The 17,988-nt window shown below is 40.0% G+C and overlaps 2 protein-coding genes across 5 annotated transcripts in view; both read right to left on the bottom strand.

Moving 5' to 3' along the window:
* LOC138945726 (fibrinogen C domain-containing protein 1-like) overlaps positions 1-728 on the bottom strand; it is an 8,187-nt gene extending 7,459 nt beyond the window's left edge. For all 3 annotated transcript variants that reach the window (XM_070317219.1, XM_070317216.1, XM_070317217.1), the window contains exons 1-2: positions 639-728; positions 175-270 (exon numbers count right to left, since the gene is read on the bottom strand). In XM_070317219.1, coding sequence (XP_070173320.1) covers positions 175-244 — 70 coding nt within the window. In that variant the 5' untranslated portion in view covers positions 245-270; positions 639-728. The remainder of the gene's footprint in view (positions 1-174; positions 271-638) is intronic.
* Positions 729-3,666: 2,938 nt separating this feature from the next.
* On the bottom strand, positions 3,667-16,067 carry LOC138945728 (fibrinogen C domain-containing protein 1-like). Of its 2 annotated transcripts, none has more exons than XM_070317222.1 (9): positions 15,991-16,067; positions 14,724-14,810; positions 12,726-12,752; positions 11,647-11,777; positions 9,487-9,601; positions 8,313-8,483; positions 6,326-6,517; positions 5,469-5,545; positions 3,667-3,828 (listed from the first exon to the last, which is right to left on the bottom strand). In XM_070317222.1, exons 2-8 carry the CDS (start codon positions 14,788-14,790, stop codon positions 5,478-5,480), a joined length of 771 nt encoding a protein of 256 aa, XP_070173323.1. In that variant the 5' UTR covers positions 14,791-14,810; positions 15,991-16,067; the 3' UTR covers positions 3,667-3,828; positions 5,469-5,477. The 2 variants fall into 2 exon arrangements, with proteins under 2 accessions (XP_070173323.1, XP_070173322.1); XM_070317221.1 differs by having other exon boundaries at positions 5,477-5,545; positions 15,991-16,066.
* Between the last annotated feature and the right edge of the window lie 1,921 nt (positions 16,068-17,988).

Raw genomic sequence — 17,988 nt, forward strand, 5'->3', positions numbered from 1 at the left:
TGAAATCAATAAATAACAAAGGGGCAAGAGTGGAGGAAATAAGGATGACCCATGAAAAAAAGGAGCACGAAAGCTTGTGTTACACATGTTTGCAGGTGACATACACACCAATGATCTCAGAAGCTTCAACAATATGCGACTTGTATTGGCTTCAGCATGAGAAACTCAACTCACCACAATCACCGTTTATACCGCCTCCCGTGAGCAGCTGAATTAAAGCGACGACCACAAAATGTCCAAGCATTATTTGTTTTTTTAAATATGCCTCAACTGAAACAAAAATTGCATACACATACTAAAGAGAAAACTATTTGTGAAAAGTGGTGAGCTAATGACCGAAAATATCTACGAGTAAACATTGTCTTATAACTGGAAGCAGCAATGTTGTTGATTTCAGTATTGCTGATAAATCTTGCTGTATTGTGTCACAATTATGATTGAATAAAACATTGCTCATGCTTAAAAGAAGAAAAACAACAGTATTCATAACTTTAAAAGTATTCTAATTATAATAAACGTACCTGATAGGATAGCTCACTAGCACATTATGGTATCATTAACGGCTCTGTGTATATATCTCAAACGATTTACCGGAAATCTATAACATTTAAGCATGTTCAAATCAAAACATACTTTACCTGCAAGATGAGTATGTTCAATGTCAAACTCTTGTGTCACTGATGGTTCTGTGTGTCTGTCAAACGATACGACCTATCTATTTCCAAAACTGATGAGTCGATGCCTTTTTAAGCATCGGATACAATGAATGAAGTCACTGACACCGTTACCAGCTGCTCTGGTGTTCCTTGGATGAGTTATTGTTTAAAGGATCTTTCCTTCCCGTGCACATGACCGTGTTTGTACAACGCAGATTTATCCAGGCTTGGGGATGGGATGAGAACTTCCTTCCATTGAGACACATACAGCAAATCACCAGCCTGGCTGCTTCCTGTGCTCGTGGAGAGAGAGAGAGAGAGAGAGGGGGAGAGAGAGAGTGAGAGAGAGAGAGAGAGAGAGAGAGAGAGAGAGAGAGAGAGAGAGAGAGAGAGAGAGAGAGACTGTGTTAAGATAATCACGCTTCGGACACCCATTTCAATATCGAACACGACTGCAGAAGGCATCGCAAAACGCGGCGGACACACCCATTACTGAACTGTTCGGAACTTGCAAATTTCGTTTTCGACCCCCATGTTGTTTCAGAGCTTGTTGACACGTAATGCGTGAATGAAATGTCACCATATTTTGGAAAAGGATCGCAGAGATAATGAATTAAACATGTTACAAATTTGATTCAATTTTGTTTGGTGGTTTGGAAGCTGTGTTTGTTTGCGTAAGGGTCCCTAACTTTTTCCTATGAGTATATATGATGGATTAAATTCGTAGAGGGGGTCCAGAAATCTTTTTAACGAAAATTCAGAGCCTGAGCTTCGTGTAGCCAGCATTGCGAAGTAGATTTCGCTCAATTAAGTTGAGGCTTTACTGACAATTATGACAATCGTCAACATTTATTCTGCCAAAAACGTTTCGCTTTATAAGAGAAAGCAGCCTAGCTGTTGATTGTTGTGCCTGAGCAGAATGATACTGCAATTGCCTTGGGAAATCTACTAGACGTTTGCACTGCATAATGGCGGGGATCCAGTAGCTCAGTTGGCAGAGAACTGAGCTTGTGATCCGCGGACCATGGGTTTGAATCCGGGCCGGGACGGACCCGGGTCGACTTTATGTGCACGCATACATGTCCCATCCCCGTGTCACTACTGTAGCACGTTAAAGCCCTCGGTCATTGTGCCAGAAGTGCAGTTGGCTGATTACACCTTAACCCGCACACACCTGGGTAGCGTGTCTCTGTTGCTGCTAGCTTTCCATTGAGTGAAAGCGACCCGAACTTCCTAGTGATTGCACAATGCAGTAGTGAAAATAAGAAGACATTGAAATGATCATTTTTGTTGGAGGGAAGATATCTTTAAATGTAGGCAACATTGTTGATTATTTCCCCTGTGTGGAGAGACATCTGTCATTGTTTGTCTAATTCAATACGCCGGCCTCCCAGCTACACGCCCTTGTAGCTTCAAGCAATTACAAAATGTAAAGAAAAATGTAGGTTCGTACCGTGACACAGCCCTCTTTGATTATTATTCCAAAGTACAGTCGACGAACCATTGTTGTATGGACTGTTCTCTCCACTACAACCCCGCCCCGATATTAACACGCTAACCCTTCCAACATGTTGCCTTTCATCTTTTCATCAACCTTATTTTCGAAGTAAAAAAAAAATTAACAGAATAATATCAAATAACCCAAAAGAAGTAAGCGCTCTTTATCCATACGAGATGTGTAAGAGTAAGCGAGAGTTATACGGAACCTTTCTCCTGGCACCTGAGAGAATAAAAAGCATTGAAATGAACAAGCGACTTTCATCCTCATTTTCGCTTGTTCATTTCAATGCTTGTTATTCTCTCAGGTGCCAGGAGAAAGGTTCCGTATAACTCTCGCTTACTCCATTACACATGTCGTATGCATAAAGAGTGCTTACTTCCCTTTGGTTATTTGATATCTTAACAACGCTCTTCCTCATTTCGTTTACGATTCTGACAGAATAATAGTTTTCGCAATTAAAAGATAATAAGAGTTTAGATTACATGTTTGTGTGCCATGGCACATTGGATTTTATTTCGGTAACAAGCCCTGCCTAGACTCACGTTATACTGTTTGTGGATAGACAATTTCCGAAAATACCTCTGTCGGGTTTGTGTGAGTTGTGAAAGAGTGAATAGCCTTGATTTTTACTCGGACAAACATTGGAGGGGCCAATCACTGGCGAGGAGTGTGTCGGAAACATGACTATTTGTCAGAGGAAAAGCAAGGGTATAATCACTCGTTCACACCCCATACAAACTCGACGGAATTATTTCCGAAAATCGTCTATTAATGCAGAAAACTACTGTAGGACGTCTTTGCACCAAATAAGTAAATCGAAAAGATATGTTCAAGCCAAAAATGTTTGATAAACACATTGATGGGGTTGTTTTTTTTCGTGCATAGATTTTATTGTTTAGTTCTCATCTTTCTTACATATTCTGCTGCCGTCTCTGCTGTTGACGGGTTCGTTATAGTGTGTGTGTGTGTGTGTGTGTGTGTGTGTGTGTGTGTGTGTGTGTGTGTGTGTGTGTGTGTGTGTGTGTGTGTGTGTGTGTATGTGTGTGAGTATGTGTTTGTGTGTGAGTGTGTGTGTTTGTATGTGTGTGTGTGTGTATGTGTGTGTGTGTGTGTGTGTGTGTGTGTGTGTGTGTGTGTGTGTGTCTGTGTGTATGTTTGTGTGTTTCGTGTGTGTGCGCACGTGCGTAGGTGTGTATGTGTGTCTGCGTGTGTGTGCGCACGTGCGTGTGTGTGTATGTGTGTTTGCGTGTGTGTGCGCACGTGTGTATGTGTGTGTGCGTATGTGTGAGTGTGAGTGTATGTGTGTATGTGTGTGTGTGTTTGGGGAAGGTATTTTATGGAAACAGTTGTGACGTGGTAGCAGGAAATACAATAATATTGCATGCAAGGAGATTCATTTATATTATCGTCACAGTAAGTTCAGGGAAGGCAAGACAAAGAACAAAGAGAAAAAGAGACGCGTTAGTTTAGGAGAGAGAAAAATCATAATCAATCATAACACGCATGGAAAACCGTGTTGTGGCCTTTATTTTTCTTCAAAGTTCAAACGAAACAATGTTGTCTTTTTTTAACACTGGTGTAGCATATGTTTTGTTTTGTGGACAAAAAGAAGTACTCCAAAAATGTCCAGCCGTTTATGTCTTGCAGGGAATTTAACGTAGCTGAAACATACTGAAAAGGACAATGACTATTATATATATATTTCGTGTCATCAGGTAATGTCATGATTTCTCTAACAACAACTGTACAAATAACAAGAATGACAAAATAAATTATTTTGTTTTGCTTTAAACCTCTTCGCCCAGTGATCGACAACAACAAGAAGAACCTCTTCGCCCAGTGATCGACAACAAGAAGAACCTCTTCGCCCAGTGATCGACAACAAGAAGAACCTCTTCGCCCAGTGATCGACAAGAAGAAGAACCTCTTCGCCCAGTGATCGACAACAACAAGAAAAACCTCTTCGCCCAGTGATCGACAACAAGAAGAACCTCTTCGCCCAGTGATCGACAACAACAAGAAGAACCTCTTCGCCCAGTGATCGACAAGAAGAAGAAGAACCTCTTCGCCCAGTGATCGACAACAACAACAAGAAGAACCTCTTCGCCCAGTGATCGACAACAACAAGAAGAACCTCTTCGCCCAGTGATCGACAACAACAAGAAGAACCTCTTCGCCCAGTGATCGACAACAACAACAAGAAGAACCTCTTCGCCCAGTGATCGACAACAACAACAAGAACCTCTTCGCCCAGTGATCGACAACAACAACAAGAAGAACCTCTTCGCCCAGTGATCGACAACAACAAGAAGAACCTCTTCGCCCAGTGATCGACAAGAAGAAGAAGAACCTCTTCGCCCAGTGATCGACAACAACAAGAAGAACCTCTTCGCCCAGTGATCGACAACAACAACAAGAAGAACCTCTTCGCCCAGTGATCGACAACAACAACAAGAAGAACCTCTTCGCCCAGTGATCGACAACAAGAAGAACCTCTTCGCCCAGTGATCGACAACAACAAGAAGAACCTCTTCGCCCAGTGATCGACAACAACAACAAGAAGAACCTCTTCGCCCAGTGATCGACAACAACAAGAAGAACCTCTTCGCCCAGTGATCGACAACAACAAGAAGAACCTCTTCGCCCAGTGATCGACAACAACAAGAAGAACCTCTTCGCCCAGTGATCGACAACAACAAGAAGAACCTCTTCGCCCAGTGATCGACAAGAAGAAGAACCTCTTCGCACAATCTGCTTGACTTTGTGTGTTCTTTTGATTTCTATAAGTTATGCTTTGTGTGCTTATATTTTTTACGTCTAGCCAAACTAAGGTAAATCTACACGAAAAGATTATTATTATAAAAGAAGTATGTTATTGATACATCCAGACTAAGGGCAGTCTACATGACAAATGCTTTGTGTACTAAAATTCATTTCACATGATAAGTTTGATGTGTTCAATGTTTGACACATGTTCCCTAAGCTCAGACCAATCTATGTGTATTCTAGATAAATAAGAAATGCAAGAAACTGTGAAACGAACACATTCTGAAGCAGTTTGCAAGACATTGTACAGTATGAAATATGTTGACCAAAACCTGCGTTATATTTTTGTTGTCCTACATATGATGAACAAAAATGAATAAACTACAATTTCGGGCTTTACTTTTCAATAGTAAGGCCAAATAAATAGTAAGCGATCTCTATTTTACAGTATATTTGGTAGTAGGCTGAGTAATGCTGCATTGCCAACAACGTAATGTTGTTTATGTTATATATGAAATAAAATAAAATTATAAAATTAAACTTACACTGTTACCTCAGTTTTTCAGGTAATCCTCGGGAGTGATGTGGATCTGCATGGAGACGGCTTTCTCCCTGCCGAAGCCTTCAGATACAAGACATAGGCATTTGAAAAAAATAAATGCAAAATAAAAATTAAAAAAACTAGGTTAAGTTTATGGAACAAAACAAAACAAAACACTCACAAACGTAAAACCATGGTATTGATCTAAGGATTATGTCCAGTCAAGAATAAAAGTTGCTTCTCCTGTTTGTCTAAGTGTTAGAGTGCCCTGGAGAATGATGACCATATATATACGTAAGCCGGACACGATCATCCTTTTTGAGAATGAAAGTTGTTTGTTCTAATTCTATACTTCTTCCAGGTGCCAGGAGGCTGGTTCCGCACAACTCTCACTTGATGTCTCTGTCTATATTTAGAGCGTCTACGTCGTTTTGTTTCATAAATCATGAAATATCAAGACGTCCATCAATTTTGAGACTCCCTCCTTTGTAAGACCTATTATTTCAGATTGTTGTTGGTCTTAAAATGTGTTTAGTCGCCAGCTGCAGTCTCTCCCTCCGCTGCAAGCTGTACGGCGGAAAGTAAGACCTGGAGAAGACAACATGCAACATTCGTCTCGCTGTCCGGGCTGACAATATAAGACGTGTGATCGACAAGAAGAAGAAGAAGAAGAAGAAGAAGAAGAAGAAGAAGAAGAAGAAGAAGAAGAAGAAGAAGAAGAAGAAGAAGAAGAAGAAGAAGAAGAAGAAGTTGATGATGATGATGATGATGATGATGATGATGATGATGATGATGATGATGATGATGATGATGATGATGATGATGATGATGATGATGATGACAATGGGTGTTTCACTGTACCTCCAGTGTCACAAGCCAGCTGACCCAGCTTGTCAGTGTTGTAGGGGCCGTTGGGGGTACACGTGGCGCAGCTGATTTCATTCTGTGCGTACCACCAGCCTCCCTTCCAGCGAGCGGGGCAGTCCTCCCCTCCGTTGTCCTGATCTTTGGCGGAGAAGGGTCGTCCGTTGGAGTCGCTCTCGATGGTCATCGCTTTGGGATGAGAAATTAACTCATTTTGAATGTCATTATCGTTCATTTTAACACAAAAATAAAACAAAACAGCCACCAGTTTAGGTAAGTTCTTTATCAAATTGTCGTCAGCCTGGCGCTGACTGGTTTATTTTTTTTATTGATGACAAATATATTTTCTCAATCGTTTTTTATTAACATTGTTTTTTTAATTTCAACTTGAATTACTTTATTGTTCCATCGCTAGAAAATTCGTGTCGCTTCGTAGACGTTTTTGAATGACCCTTACCCGCTGAATACACCGTACTGCCCATAGACCTACCTACCAGCACTGCCAGTGTGATTAGTAACAACCACCAACCCACAGTTGTTGGTGACTTACCACAATTAGCATACGCTAGCGTTTTGTTGTTGATGTTTTTGTTTTTTTACGGCTAGCTTTGAATTTCAGGACTACAACAGTGAAACATCACCTGAACTTTCTATCAGGTTAAACTAGATCACAGTTATTGGCTGTTAGCAAGCGAATGTACAAAAGAAGAAAGATTAAGAATGTTACAATGGAAAATATTACATAATATTTATCCCACAAATATATTATTAAATAAAATGAAAATTAGAGAAACAAAATTATGTACATTTTGTAAACACATTGATTATGTTGAACACTTTTTTTGGCAGTGTGAGAAGTTGACGAGCTTTTGGGAAAATGTTGTCCATTATATTTTTAGAAATACAGGATTAAATGTGCACCTTTCAGAACACGATGTTTTGTTTGGTTATCAACCTAGTAATATATGCCAAAATAATAAGGTAATTAATCACATTATTTTGATTGCAAAAATGTGTATTAGTAAATATAAGTATGGTGATAGATACGATTTGAATAGTATATTAAAAAATGAAATGTACGTTAGAAGATTGTGAGTATTGTATAAGTCGAGAATAGGTGAAGTGATATGTGACGTTGGTGAATATTATGTATGAGGGGGGTGGGAGGGAGCAGATGGACGAGAATGAATATTTTTCTTTGGGGTTGCATATAATGAGTTTGCGTGTGGATGGATCGGGGGTAAAATAGGCTTTAGGTGTGGTTTACCTTTGTAAAGAAACGATGCCGGGTTTTCTAAAATTCAATACGATCAGGATGTTACAAGATAACAGTAGGCCTATATATAGATCTATTGAAGTGTACCGGTGTATGTGATGTTATTATGTTTAGATGTCAGACAAACATATTTTATGAAAATGTTAGCCATTATATCTTTTGTTTGATGGTTATACGCATACATATGTCTCACCAACACATATTCCAACAACACATACACATTTAAAGGAGATTAACGAATTTTAAAAAAAAATCTTAAAAACTAAAAAATAAGAGGTATTGTACATGAAAATGTTAATGTCCATTGTAGCTCAAAGATATAAGTTTATAAGGAATATTGTAACAATCAGTAGTACTTATTAAACGCCCCACATGATGTGCTTGGCAAATTTTTAAAAAAATTTAAAAAAATCACCTGAACTTTCTCAGAAAAGAAAGGTCGACACATTTCGACGTCGTGGAATTTTGGAATTATTCGTTTGAAACAGCTTTTCAGGAGAAGGACAAAACCGATTGTTTTTATCATGAAAAAGTGTTCCTGGTATGGATACAAAAATGAAAAAAGTTAAATCATGCATGGTCAATCGTATTTAAGAGAATATTTTAACGGAGAATGATTTAGTTAGTCTAAAGTTCAAAAACATCAACATCGCCAAGAATCGAGTTACGCCAAAATTCCTCGATAAAATCGATTTATAGAATAATTACCAGCAGTTCCAGTGTATCCGGCAATGACCAGCCTGTACTTTGTGGAGGGCCCTGACACTCTGAACACATCGTACTGGCCGTACACCAGAGTGACGTTGTCGTTCTCTCTGTGCATCTCTAGTCTCATGCTCATATCCACTGCTGTCGTCAGAGCATGGATCTTCTTCAGACCTGTACGAGTACACATGTGTAGAAACCTTTACTCAGCTTGATCGCTGGCTCGCGTATGTAAAGTCTCTGTCCAGATGTGTGTGTGTGTGTGTGTGTGTGTGTGTGTGTGTGTGTGTGTGTGTGTGTGTGTGTGTGTGTGTGTGTGTGTGTGTGTGAGTGTGTGTGTGTGTCTGTGTATTGTAGCTTACTTTGACAATATTTCAAAAATTAATTGCGTATTTGTTATTGTATTTGCTATGATAATAAAAAGGACACGCCATCTCAGTACAGCCTGTTAAACATCAGTTATTCTTATTCCCACGCTGTCTTTTAAATGCCACATCCATGTCACAAGAGACAATTGATGTTCTGCGTCATCGTAGCCACCCAACAATTCCTTGCTCATCTATTTACCACAAAACAGACAATATAACACAAAACAGACAACGCAAAGTATCATACAATGGGAGTGGGATGCTGATGTTTTTATACGTGAACTTTCGAGGCTTCATCTTTTGTTCTAAGGCACACAAAAAAAAGGTGTGGTTAAGGTAACATAGCCCAAAAAAATAGGGTAGGAAGGTAGGCAATCACTTTTTTTTTTTTTAACTTTTTTTTCTAATGTGTACAAATTAAACCTACTTGACAGGGAAATAAGTGTGCGACTCGAGCGCTTTCGCTTTCATTGCGTTTTCTGCACTCGTTTTCTTGGTTTTTGTTTTGTTTTTGGGGCAGAAATTAATATGTAAAGCGCGGAGAGCACAGTTGTGGTTCGCGCTATATAAGCTCCCCATAATAATAATAATAATAATAAAAATGTAATAAAAAGTTATAGGGTCGGCTTCTAAAAATAGGGTAGGTCGGGTTACCGTAACCACACCTATTTTTTTTGTAGGCCTAAGTACTGTTAGTTACACGCTTCTACAGGCTTCCATAGTATTCTATGAAACCTGCCGCGGATTTCCTTTAAAGCCACTGCAGTATTGGTTGAAACTAACGTGTAGCCAATGAAACTGTGTCATACCCATCCAGTAGTTTCCTGTAATATTTCCAAATCCATCTTCGTATTCGTTGTAATTCCTGTCAAAGCCATCAGGAGCCAGTTCAGCTTCATTGGAATTTAAGCGCTCTTGAATCACCTGAAAGTAAGGCAGGAAATGTGAGAGGAAGGCACGACATAAAGGAAGACATGAGAGGGGGGAGTTAGAAGGATTGATTGATTGAAAGTTACTGAACTTGTCACGTCCAGGTGCACGGAGCCCCTTGGGCTTTCAGTCATGTCTCCGGCAGTTATCCGTTTGAAAAAAAATAGTTTATTGACTTTAATGCAAGGAGTCAACAACTGCAAACGAATTAATGTTGATCATTCTCCGGGACGGGCGCTGTGGCGGGGTGGTAAGACGTCGGCCTCTTAATCGGAAGGTTGAGGGTTCGAATCCCGGCCGCGGCCGCCTGGTGGGTTAAGTGTGAAGATCTTTCCGATCTCCCAGGTCAACTTATGTGCAGACGTGCTAGTGGCTTATCCCCCTTCGTGTGTACACGCAAGCACAAGACCAAGTGCGCACGGAAAAGATCCTGTAATCCATGTCAGAGTTCGGTGGGTTATAGAAACACGAAAATACCCAGCATGCTTCCTCCGAATACACGTAAAATTCCACTCGTGCAAAAAACACGAGTGTACGTGGGAGTTTCAGCCCACGAACGCAGAAGAAGAAGAAGAAGAAGAAGAAGAAGAAGAAGAAGAAGAAGAAGAAGAAGAAGAAGAAGATGATTCTCCGGGAAGGAAAGTGTGGCCCTCAATCAAGCTCACATCAGTTCCCGCACGTGTACTAAGCACGGGAAAAGTCTACATGGAAGTCTATTTGTCTCGGCGAGAGGGAGAATTCTTTCTACTTTGGGTACTTTACGCCAAGACATTTAGTTTGATCACGTAAACAAATTGTAAAAGATGGCATACCGCAAACAGCCTTCACCCCCAGAATGTGATCACGGGAAATGTTAATCACATTTTGGCGGGAGATACGAACTGACAAACCGCATACATTTTCGTTTGGCTGGCAACACTAAAGGTATTTGTAGCCATATGTGAGATAGTTTTGTAAAGATTTTCAATGTTTATATCGTTATCTGCAACAACAAAAACAAATCGTTGCTTCAGCAATGCTATGACCTGCACAGAATCTTTAAGGCGATGGTTAACTACATTATTACTTACTACAGTCGCCGTTTTTAATTGGCAAATTGCATCGTGCGTCTTTGTTTCTTGACCAGTGCGCTTGATGTTGGTATCGTTGTGTTCCTAAGACTCTACACTTTCCTTTGATATAAAACTCATTGCGTAAAACGTGATAACGCTAATGAATAAAGTAATTAGTTTGTCCGATTAAGGTACATACTTTGGAACGTACCTGGCAGTGAGGAGGGTATCACCGTGACAGTTGGTCTACGTCATTATATGACCAGTGTACGTATTTTTGGTTTTGATTATCTGCTAGAGGAAGTAGGTAGGCCTATTTTGGAAAACCATGAAATGTAAAATGGCGGCCATAATTAATATTTTTGCTGATATCTACTTTCTCCAGCAGATGATCAAAACCAAACATACGTACGTTAATTAATCAATTAATTATTCAATTAAATAAATAATTCAGTCAGTCAGTCAATCAGTCAATCAGACAGTCAGTCAGTCCGTCATTCGTTAGTTGGTTTGTTTGTTGGTTGCAAGGTTGGTTGCTCGGTCCACAATCAACCAAATAACTGTATACATGTCAGTCTGTCTGTCCGTCTGCATGTCTGTCTGTCTGTTTGTCTGTCTGTCGTTCTGTCCGTCTTCATGTACGTCTGTCGGTCGGTCGGTCTGTCCGTCTGGCTGTTTGTCTGTCTCTCTGTCTGTCCGTCTGGCTGTTTGTCTGTCTCTCTGTCTGTCCGTCCGTCTGGCTGTTTGTCTGTCTCTCTGTCTGTCCGTCTAGCTGTTTGTCTGTCTCTCTGTCTGTCCGTCTGCCTGCTTATCTGTCTGTCTGCCTGCCTGCCTGCCTGCCTGCCTGTCTGTCTGGCTGGCTGTCTGGCTGGCTGGCTGTCTGTCTGTGCGTAAGGGCGGTCAGGGGGTCAGCGTTTGCATCCCTTATACAACACTCTATTTTAATCAACCGTGCAGTACATAAATAAAACATCAAACCGGACTTACTGTCCACAACTTCCCATCCAGTTTGCTGCACTGGACTTCAAACTCGGGCTCGCTGGGGTCCGGCTGGACGTTGGCATGGAAACCAAATGGGTGAGTCGCCAACATGTACTCAAAACAACTGCAGTCTCTTTCTGAAAAACATAATTATACCGTATTTTGGGTATAACTATATATGTTGTAATTGATATGATATTTGTTTATTTATTGTTTAATGAAAATATCAGAATTTGAGTAAGAAAAAGAAATTACCTATGAAGAAGGATGCTCACCGCCCAAAAGAAGGGGGAAAAAATGAAGATATTGTGTGTTGTACATGAACTTTTACAACGAAAGCAAATCACACACATACAAAAAACACCATATTTTGGGACTATAAGGCGCTATGTTGTAAAACGCGCAACCCCCATTTATAAGTTTTAAAAGGGAAACATTCGCACAATAGGCGCTTGCGGTGTATAGGGCTCAAGCCCAATGAAATAAACAGTGGAAATATGTTTGTTTATGGTATAGAAAAAGATCAGATGTTTGTTCGAAAGTAAGTGTAATTCATTTTTGCTTGAAAAAAAATGAATAAGATGTTTTTGTAAGAAAAGAAAAAGTGTGTAGAAAGTGTAAGATAAAACCGTTGCACTAAAACTCAATTAGATTTTCTTTAAGCCTAAAAATTAAATTGGCGAAGTTTACTTCCCCACAAAACACGTGACAAGTAACACATAGACAAACACATAACTCAACCATGAAGAAGAAACATCAATCAGTCAATGTATCAATGAATCATCAGTCAGCTCAGTCAGTCAACCAATCAACCAGTCAGTCAGTCAATCGTATCATTGTACAGTATAAATTAAATTTAGTGAGGACATCTCCATCTAATCTTTTGCCGCCCCTTTACATAGAGTCTTCACGTCAATCATTGACGAACGCAAATATTTACAGAAAAAGACTCTTTTTTTTAATGAGAGTGAAAAGCACACCAGAAAACAAGAGAACAACTCAAAAGAGTTTCATAACAGAAGTTAAAGCAAATAGAACACGTGAAGAATTATGCAAGCCCTTGGTGTGTTATGTTATGTACTTACTTGGATTTGTTGCACATGAGTTTTCAGCTGTCAAAAGAAAACAACAGAACTAAGTGTCAGTCTTGAACATATAACACCCTCACCCATGTGTGCTAGCTGCTATTGCTAACATTTCTAAACAAAGCAATTCAATAAGGGAAAACAAAAAGTATTGTCTATGGCACTAAAATGAACAGACGGAAATTCTTTTTTAAGATTATAGACCAAATGTTATGATTGATATGAATATGATTGATTTACAATATTGTCCGCCACTTTATTTATTTGTCTCTAAGAGAACGTTTATAAGATTATCTCGTTGTGCTCCTCCAGTTGTTATTTCATAAATACCATGGCTTTGTAAACATGTATCTGAATAAACACTGTGTAAACCAATCCATGTGTTTTAAAAAAATCTTGTTTTCTTATCTGAATATTTGATCATAGACAAAACGAAGCCTTCATTAGCACTTCAACATATTATCTCAGTAGTGGACGGACATACAAATGGTGCGACGATCAAAAGAAAAGACAAAATAAGCTTTTTTAAATAAAAACAATTAAAAACGTGTGTGCAAATCGCACGATAAACAATCACTTACACGCGCTAAACACATCAAACAATTTAAATAAACTAAAGTAGCTGTCACACTACGTCGATATGCACATGACAAAAACTGTATCTATCCAATTATTGAATCGATTTGCCATCAGAATTGACCATCGCATAATTTTATACTGATTTATTTAGTTCTCTACATTGTATGGATTGGATTGGATTGGATAAGATTTACAGTCCAGTGAGGTTACCCTCATGGAAATTCGGGCTGCTTTCTCCCCGGGGAAAGCGAGCTGCCATACATACGGCGCTACCCATATTTTGTTTTTCCTGCATGCGTGTATTCATGTTTCCTGAGACTTAATGCCGTGTGAGATGGAATTTTTTTTAACTTTATTCCAAGTCCCACGGGTATTTGATGGACATTTTTATCTGTGCCTATACAATTTTGCCAGGAAAGACCCTTTTGTCAATCGTGGGATCTTTAACGTACACACCCCAATGTAGTGTACACGAAGGGACCTCGGTTTTTCGTCTCATCCGAAAGACTAGCACTTGAACCCACCACCTAGGTTAGGAAAGGGGGGAGAAAATTGCGGCCTGACCCAGGCCTGAACACGCAACCTCTCGCTTCCGAGCGCAAGTGCGTTACCACTCGGCCACCCAGTCCCTCCCATTGTCTGTCATTGCTGGTTTTTATTGTGGACTTTGGGGTGTTGCAGGTAGCTCTGTTTCCTCCTTGGGGATGAAGCTACCAGGGGAAGGGATTGTGTTGGAGGTGCGGGTAGAGGGGTAGCCCTCCCGGTGCTCCCCCTTGGACCTCCCTAGTCTAGGACCCTGGGTCTTCGCGAGGTGGCCATTGTGGCGTAATCCCTCCGGACTAGCATAACGTTTCCCTATCCCAAGACCGACCGTGCGTGGTCTATGACCACATCCTCTACGAGGTGACCCTATCAACTAGGCAGCGCAAGCCCCTAGGCGAAACACGGCGGATCTAGAGGAGAGAACCTCGATAAAAAATTTGAGCTGCCATGAAGACGGAGCATGTTGGCTGAGGACAGCGGGCAGACCTTCTGTGCCGACACCCATCTACAGGAGAAAACCAGGCATGCACGCATCAAACCCAACATGGCCATACAAACGGAAACGGATTGTGGACTTTTCTGCTCAGTCTTCTCCCTTTCTTGCTTTTGTGTTTTCTTTAACTTCGCGTTATGTTGATACATTATTATTCAGAAAGGATCATCAAAGTTCACATACAATACGTTCGATTGTATCCCGCCTTGCAAATTTAGGGAATATTATGTCGTACGATTTTAGCTAGTTGTGACCCTTATCAAATATGTTGTTGAAAAAGCGAACGAGAAAAAAAAGAAGAAAAAGAAGAAGTATGTTGTTGTGATATCATGGTTGGCGATGTGAAAAACTTGTTGTTAAAAAGAATAATTGCGCATACTTACTGGTGCAAATGTTGTTCTGTCCCAGAACCAAAGGAACAAAAATGGCGATCAGCAAAAGTAGATTCATTTTGTACACGTTTCAGGTACCTGAAAATAAATATTAATCAAAGATGACTTCTTGAATACATAGATACATAGAATCAGGATATAATGATCATTCTGCCGAGTTACGGTGAAGACGAGAGGTAGTTAGAAATCAACGGCATTGAGGGTGTGTGTTTATTTTTAACAAAAAAAACATGCAGAGTTAAACAATTTCGTTTGAACTTCTACGAGAAACTCCCGTTCCATTGCTTGTCAGTACTATTGGAAATAAAATACCTTAATGCTGATTGCTGCCCTGTGTTTCACTCATGTTTTGGCCACAAACGAATGAGTGAAATAACGTGTGAAGTAGAAACGCTCTAACACAGAGAATGCGGAACGAAAACAAAAATGAAACATAAGGACCGGTTTCGACCATGTGACTTCTTTGGCAAACAGAAGGGATGACATCTTGACAGGAATAACTTGAGTGCCGACATAAAGACAATGAAATACGCCAAACGTAGGAGCAATTAAGTACAAACACGAAGAAAACATTATGAAGGAAATAGAAGAATGAAAGAGCAACCACAAAGGTGAAATAAAGGCTGAAATAGGAGAAATAAAGAGTCAACACGTAAAAGAAATAATGACAGAAACAGAAGAAAACAAGAGCCAACAAAAAGATGAAATGATGGCAGAAAAAGAAATCACGATATTTAAGAGCAGACAGAATTAGTAGATTCTCGTTTACAATCTTCTTTTCCTGATATCTTCTGTTTCTCTTTCTATATTTTCTTGTTGCTGTTGGTCGCCGTTCACGTTCAAATCTTGAATATTGCCTGCAACTTAGACTTAATGACGTTTAATTTCAGACACTAATGATTTCCACTGACCTGTCAACAAATCTGCCACGTCAGGAAGTTTTATAGATATTAATTGTTTTTGATTGTAGTAATTAAGTAAATGACACCAGTTTACGCATTAATTCTTGTCTGATGGGTAAAGCTAAGGAACCACATGGTATTAAACATGATGAATAAAAATGTCATAATGATTAAGACACATTATAAATTAATTCCTAATGGTACATAGACCTCTACTATTTTCGTGAAGATAAATTTACATATAAAATGAATTTCTAATAATACCTTCAACTGTAAAATTTTCATAATGCATTAAATCACCAAAAAAAGAAAAGTAAAAAAAAAATCAGAAGATACATAGTCAACGATCAGGATACCTGCGAAAAAGGCTTTGTGTCACCGTTGACGCTTCACGAGTCAGTGTGAGATGTGCGAGCAGATGAAGCATTAACTTCATTTTATTGAATATAATTCACTTTTTTATGCACGTAATTAGCGCCAGATGGAGCAATCATGCGCGTGATTGTGATGTTAACGTTCACGAGAAGAAATGATGAGGATCTATTTTGGACAGCCCAGAGCCGAAAACACATTCAAAAATATGGTAACTTTGATAATATTGCGTTGTATGCTTTATACTGTTAAAGATACCTATAGCTTGCTCCGACTGGCAACTATTTTTTTTATGAAATAGCGCAGATCTATTCATGCTTTTAGGAAGGATAAGTGCAACCTTTCACTCATACACATCCGTCCCTGTGTAAAGCAGTTTCAAATTCAAACTTAACTCATTGTCTCCCAGGTACGGATATATCCGTACCCACTCATATGGCTCTATCAGACCTGGTACGGATATATCGTAACAAACAGTCACTTCAGTCGCTTCCTGTAACGTCGATCTATTGCCTGCATTCCATCGTGTTGATACACAGTTTCTACACAGTTACTACAATTCTGAGTGACCTGCTGCAGCACAGCTAATCTCAGTTAAAAAAAACATAGGTGGGGTAGAACGTGTTAAATCCGTCCAGGAGACTACATTTCATTTTCATTTTCGTCAATTTATTGTCCCATTGCTGGGAAATTCGGGTCGCTTCCTCCCAGTGGAAAGCTAGCAGCAACAGAGTCGCGCTACCCAGGTGTCCGCGTGTTTTGGGTGTAATCAGCCACCTGCACTTATGGCAGAATGACCGAGGTCTTTTACGTGCCACTGTGGTGACACAGGGGTGGAACATGAATACCGTCTCTGAGTCTGCACATAAAGTTGACTCGTGTCCGTCCCGGTCCGGATTCGAACCTGCGACCTTAGAATCACAAGTCCAGTGCTCTACTGAGCTACGGAACTGAATGAAGAGTATCCTTACACTTGGAGACATACCAATAATCAACACCCTGGCTGCTGCCTGTACTTAGAGGGTGGGTTTTTGCATGTGTTGAATTTGCAGTTTGACCCCGGCGTGAGCAGCTATGAAGTTGATTCAACAACAGTTCGCCATCCTTCACAGACAGCACCAAGGCATTAAATTAATGATAAGATAAACTTTAATGTTCATTTTCATTAAACATAAACATTGAAATTTGTCTTTAAATGTGCAAGTAATTGTCCAATATTCAAATACGCTCTTCTTCTATGTTATCGCCTGGATGGATCTACATTGATTAACAAAATAGTTTATCCGGTTAAGAAGGTATCTTTAATAGAGCACGTGCACTTCTTCATGTTCGTGAATACCGTGAACATGTATATCATTGCAAACTTTTTGTGTGTGACGTTTGGCCGAAGAAACGATGTGGGTTTTTTATTACCCACGGAGAATGTAATGTCTTGCTTATTAATTCAGTTGTTTTCGCACAAAGTCATGTAACTGAATTCGACTAAGGCGGCCATTTTCCTACCCCGCTAACGTCACCAAGAGGTGAGCTGTGACGCACTATGCGTGTGTTACCTGGGACAAAACAACGGATTAGGAGAAGACACAAGAACCGACTGTTACCACCTTAATGATACCCGCATTGCTTGTTGTTACACCCCCGGTATAGGGGTGTGTATAGGTTTCACTCGATGTGTTTGTGTTCGCAAGTAGATCTCAAGAATGAACGGACCGATCGTCACCAAACTTGGTGAACAGGTTCTATACATTCCTGAGACGGTCCTTACAAAAATTGGGACCAGTCAAACACACGGTTAGGGAGTTATTGGTGGATTAAAATTATACAAGGCCTGGTATAGACGGACACCCCCGTTGGTCAAAGGGAAATAACCATTCTCACTGCCACCAACTGAGAAGGTTATTTCCCTTTGACGGGGGTGTAGTTCCTATCGGAGGAATTTCTTGTTTTTACTTGTCATCATCAAACTAGAATCTACCCCTGGC

This window comes from Littorina saxatilis, linkage group LG13, assembly GCF_037325665.1.
Source record: "Littorina saxatilis isolate snail1 linkage group LG13, US_GU_Lsax_2.0, whole genome shotgun sequence".
NCBI classification, from domain to species: Eukaryota; Metazoa; Mollusca; class Gastropoda; order Littorinimorpha; family Littorinidae; genus Littorina; species Littorina saxatilis.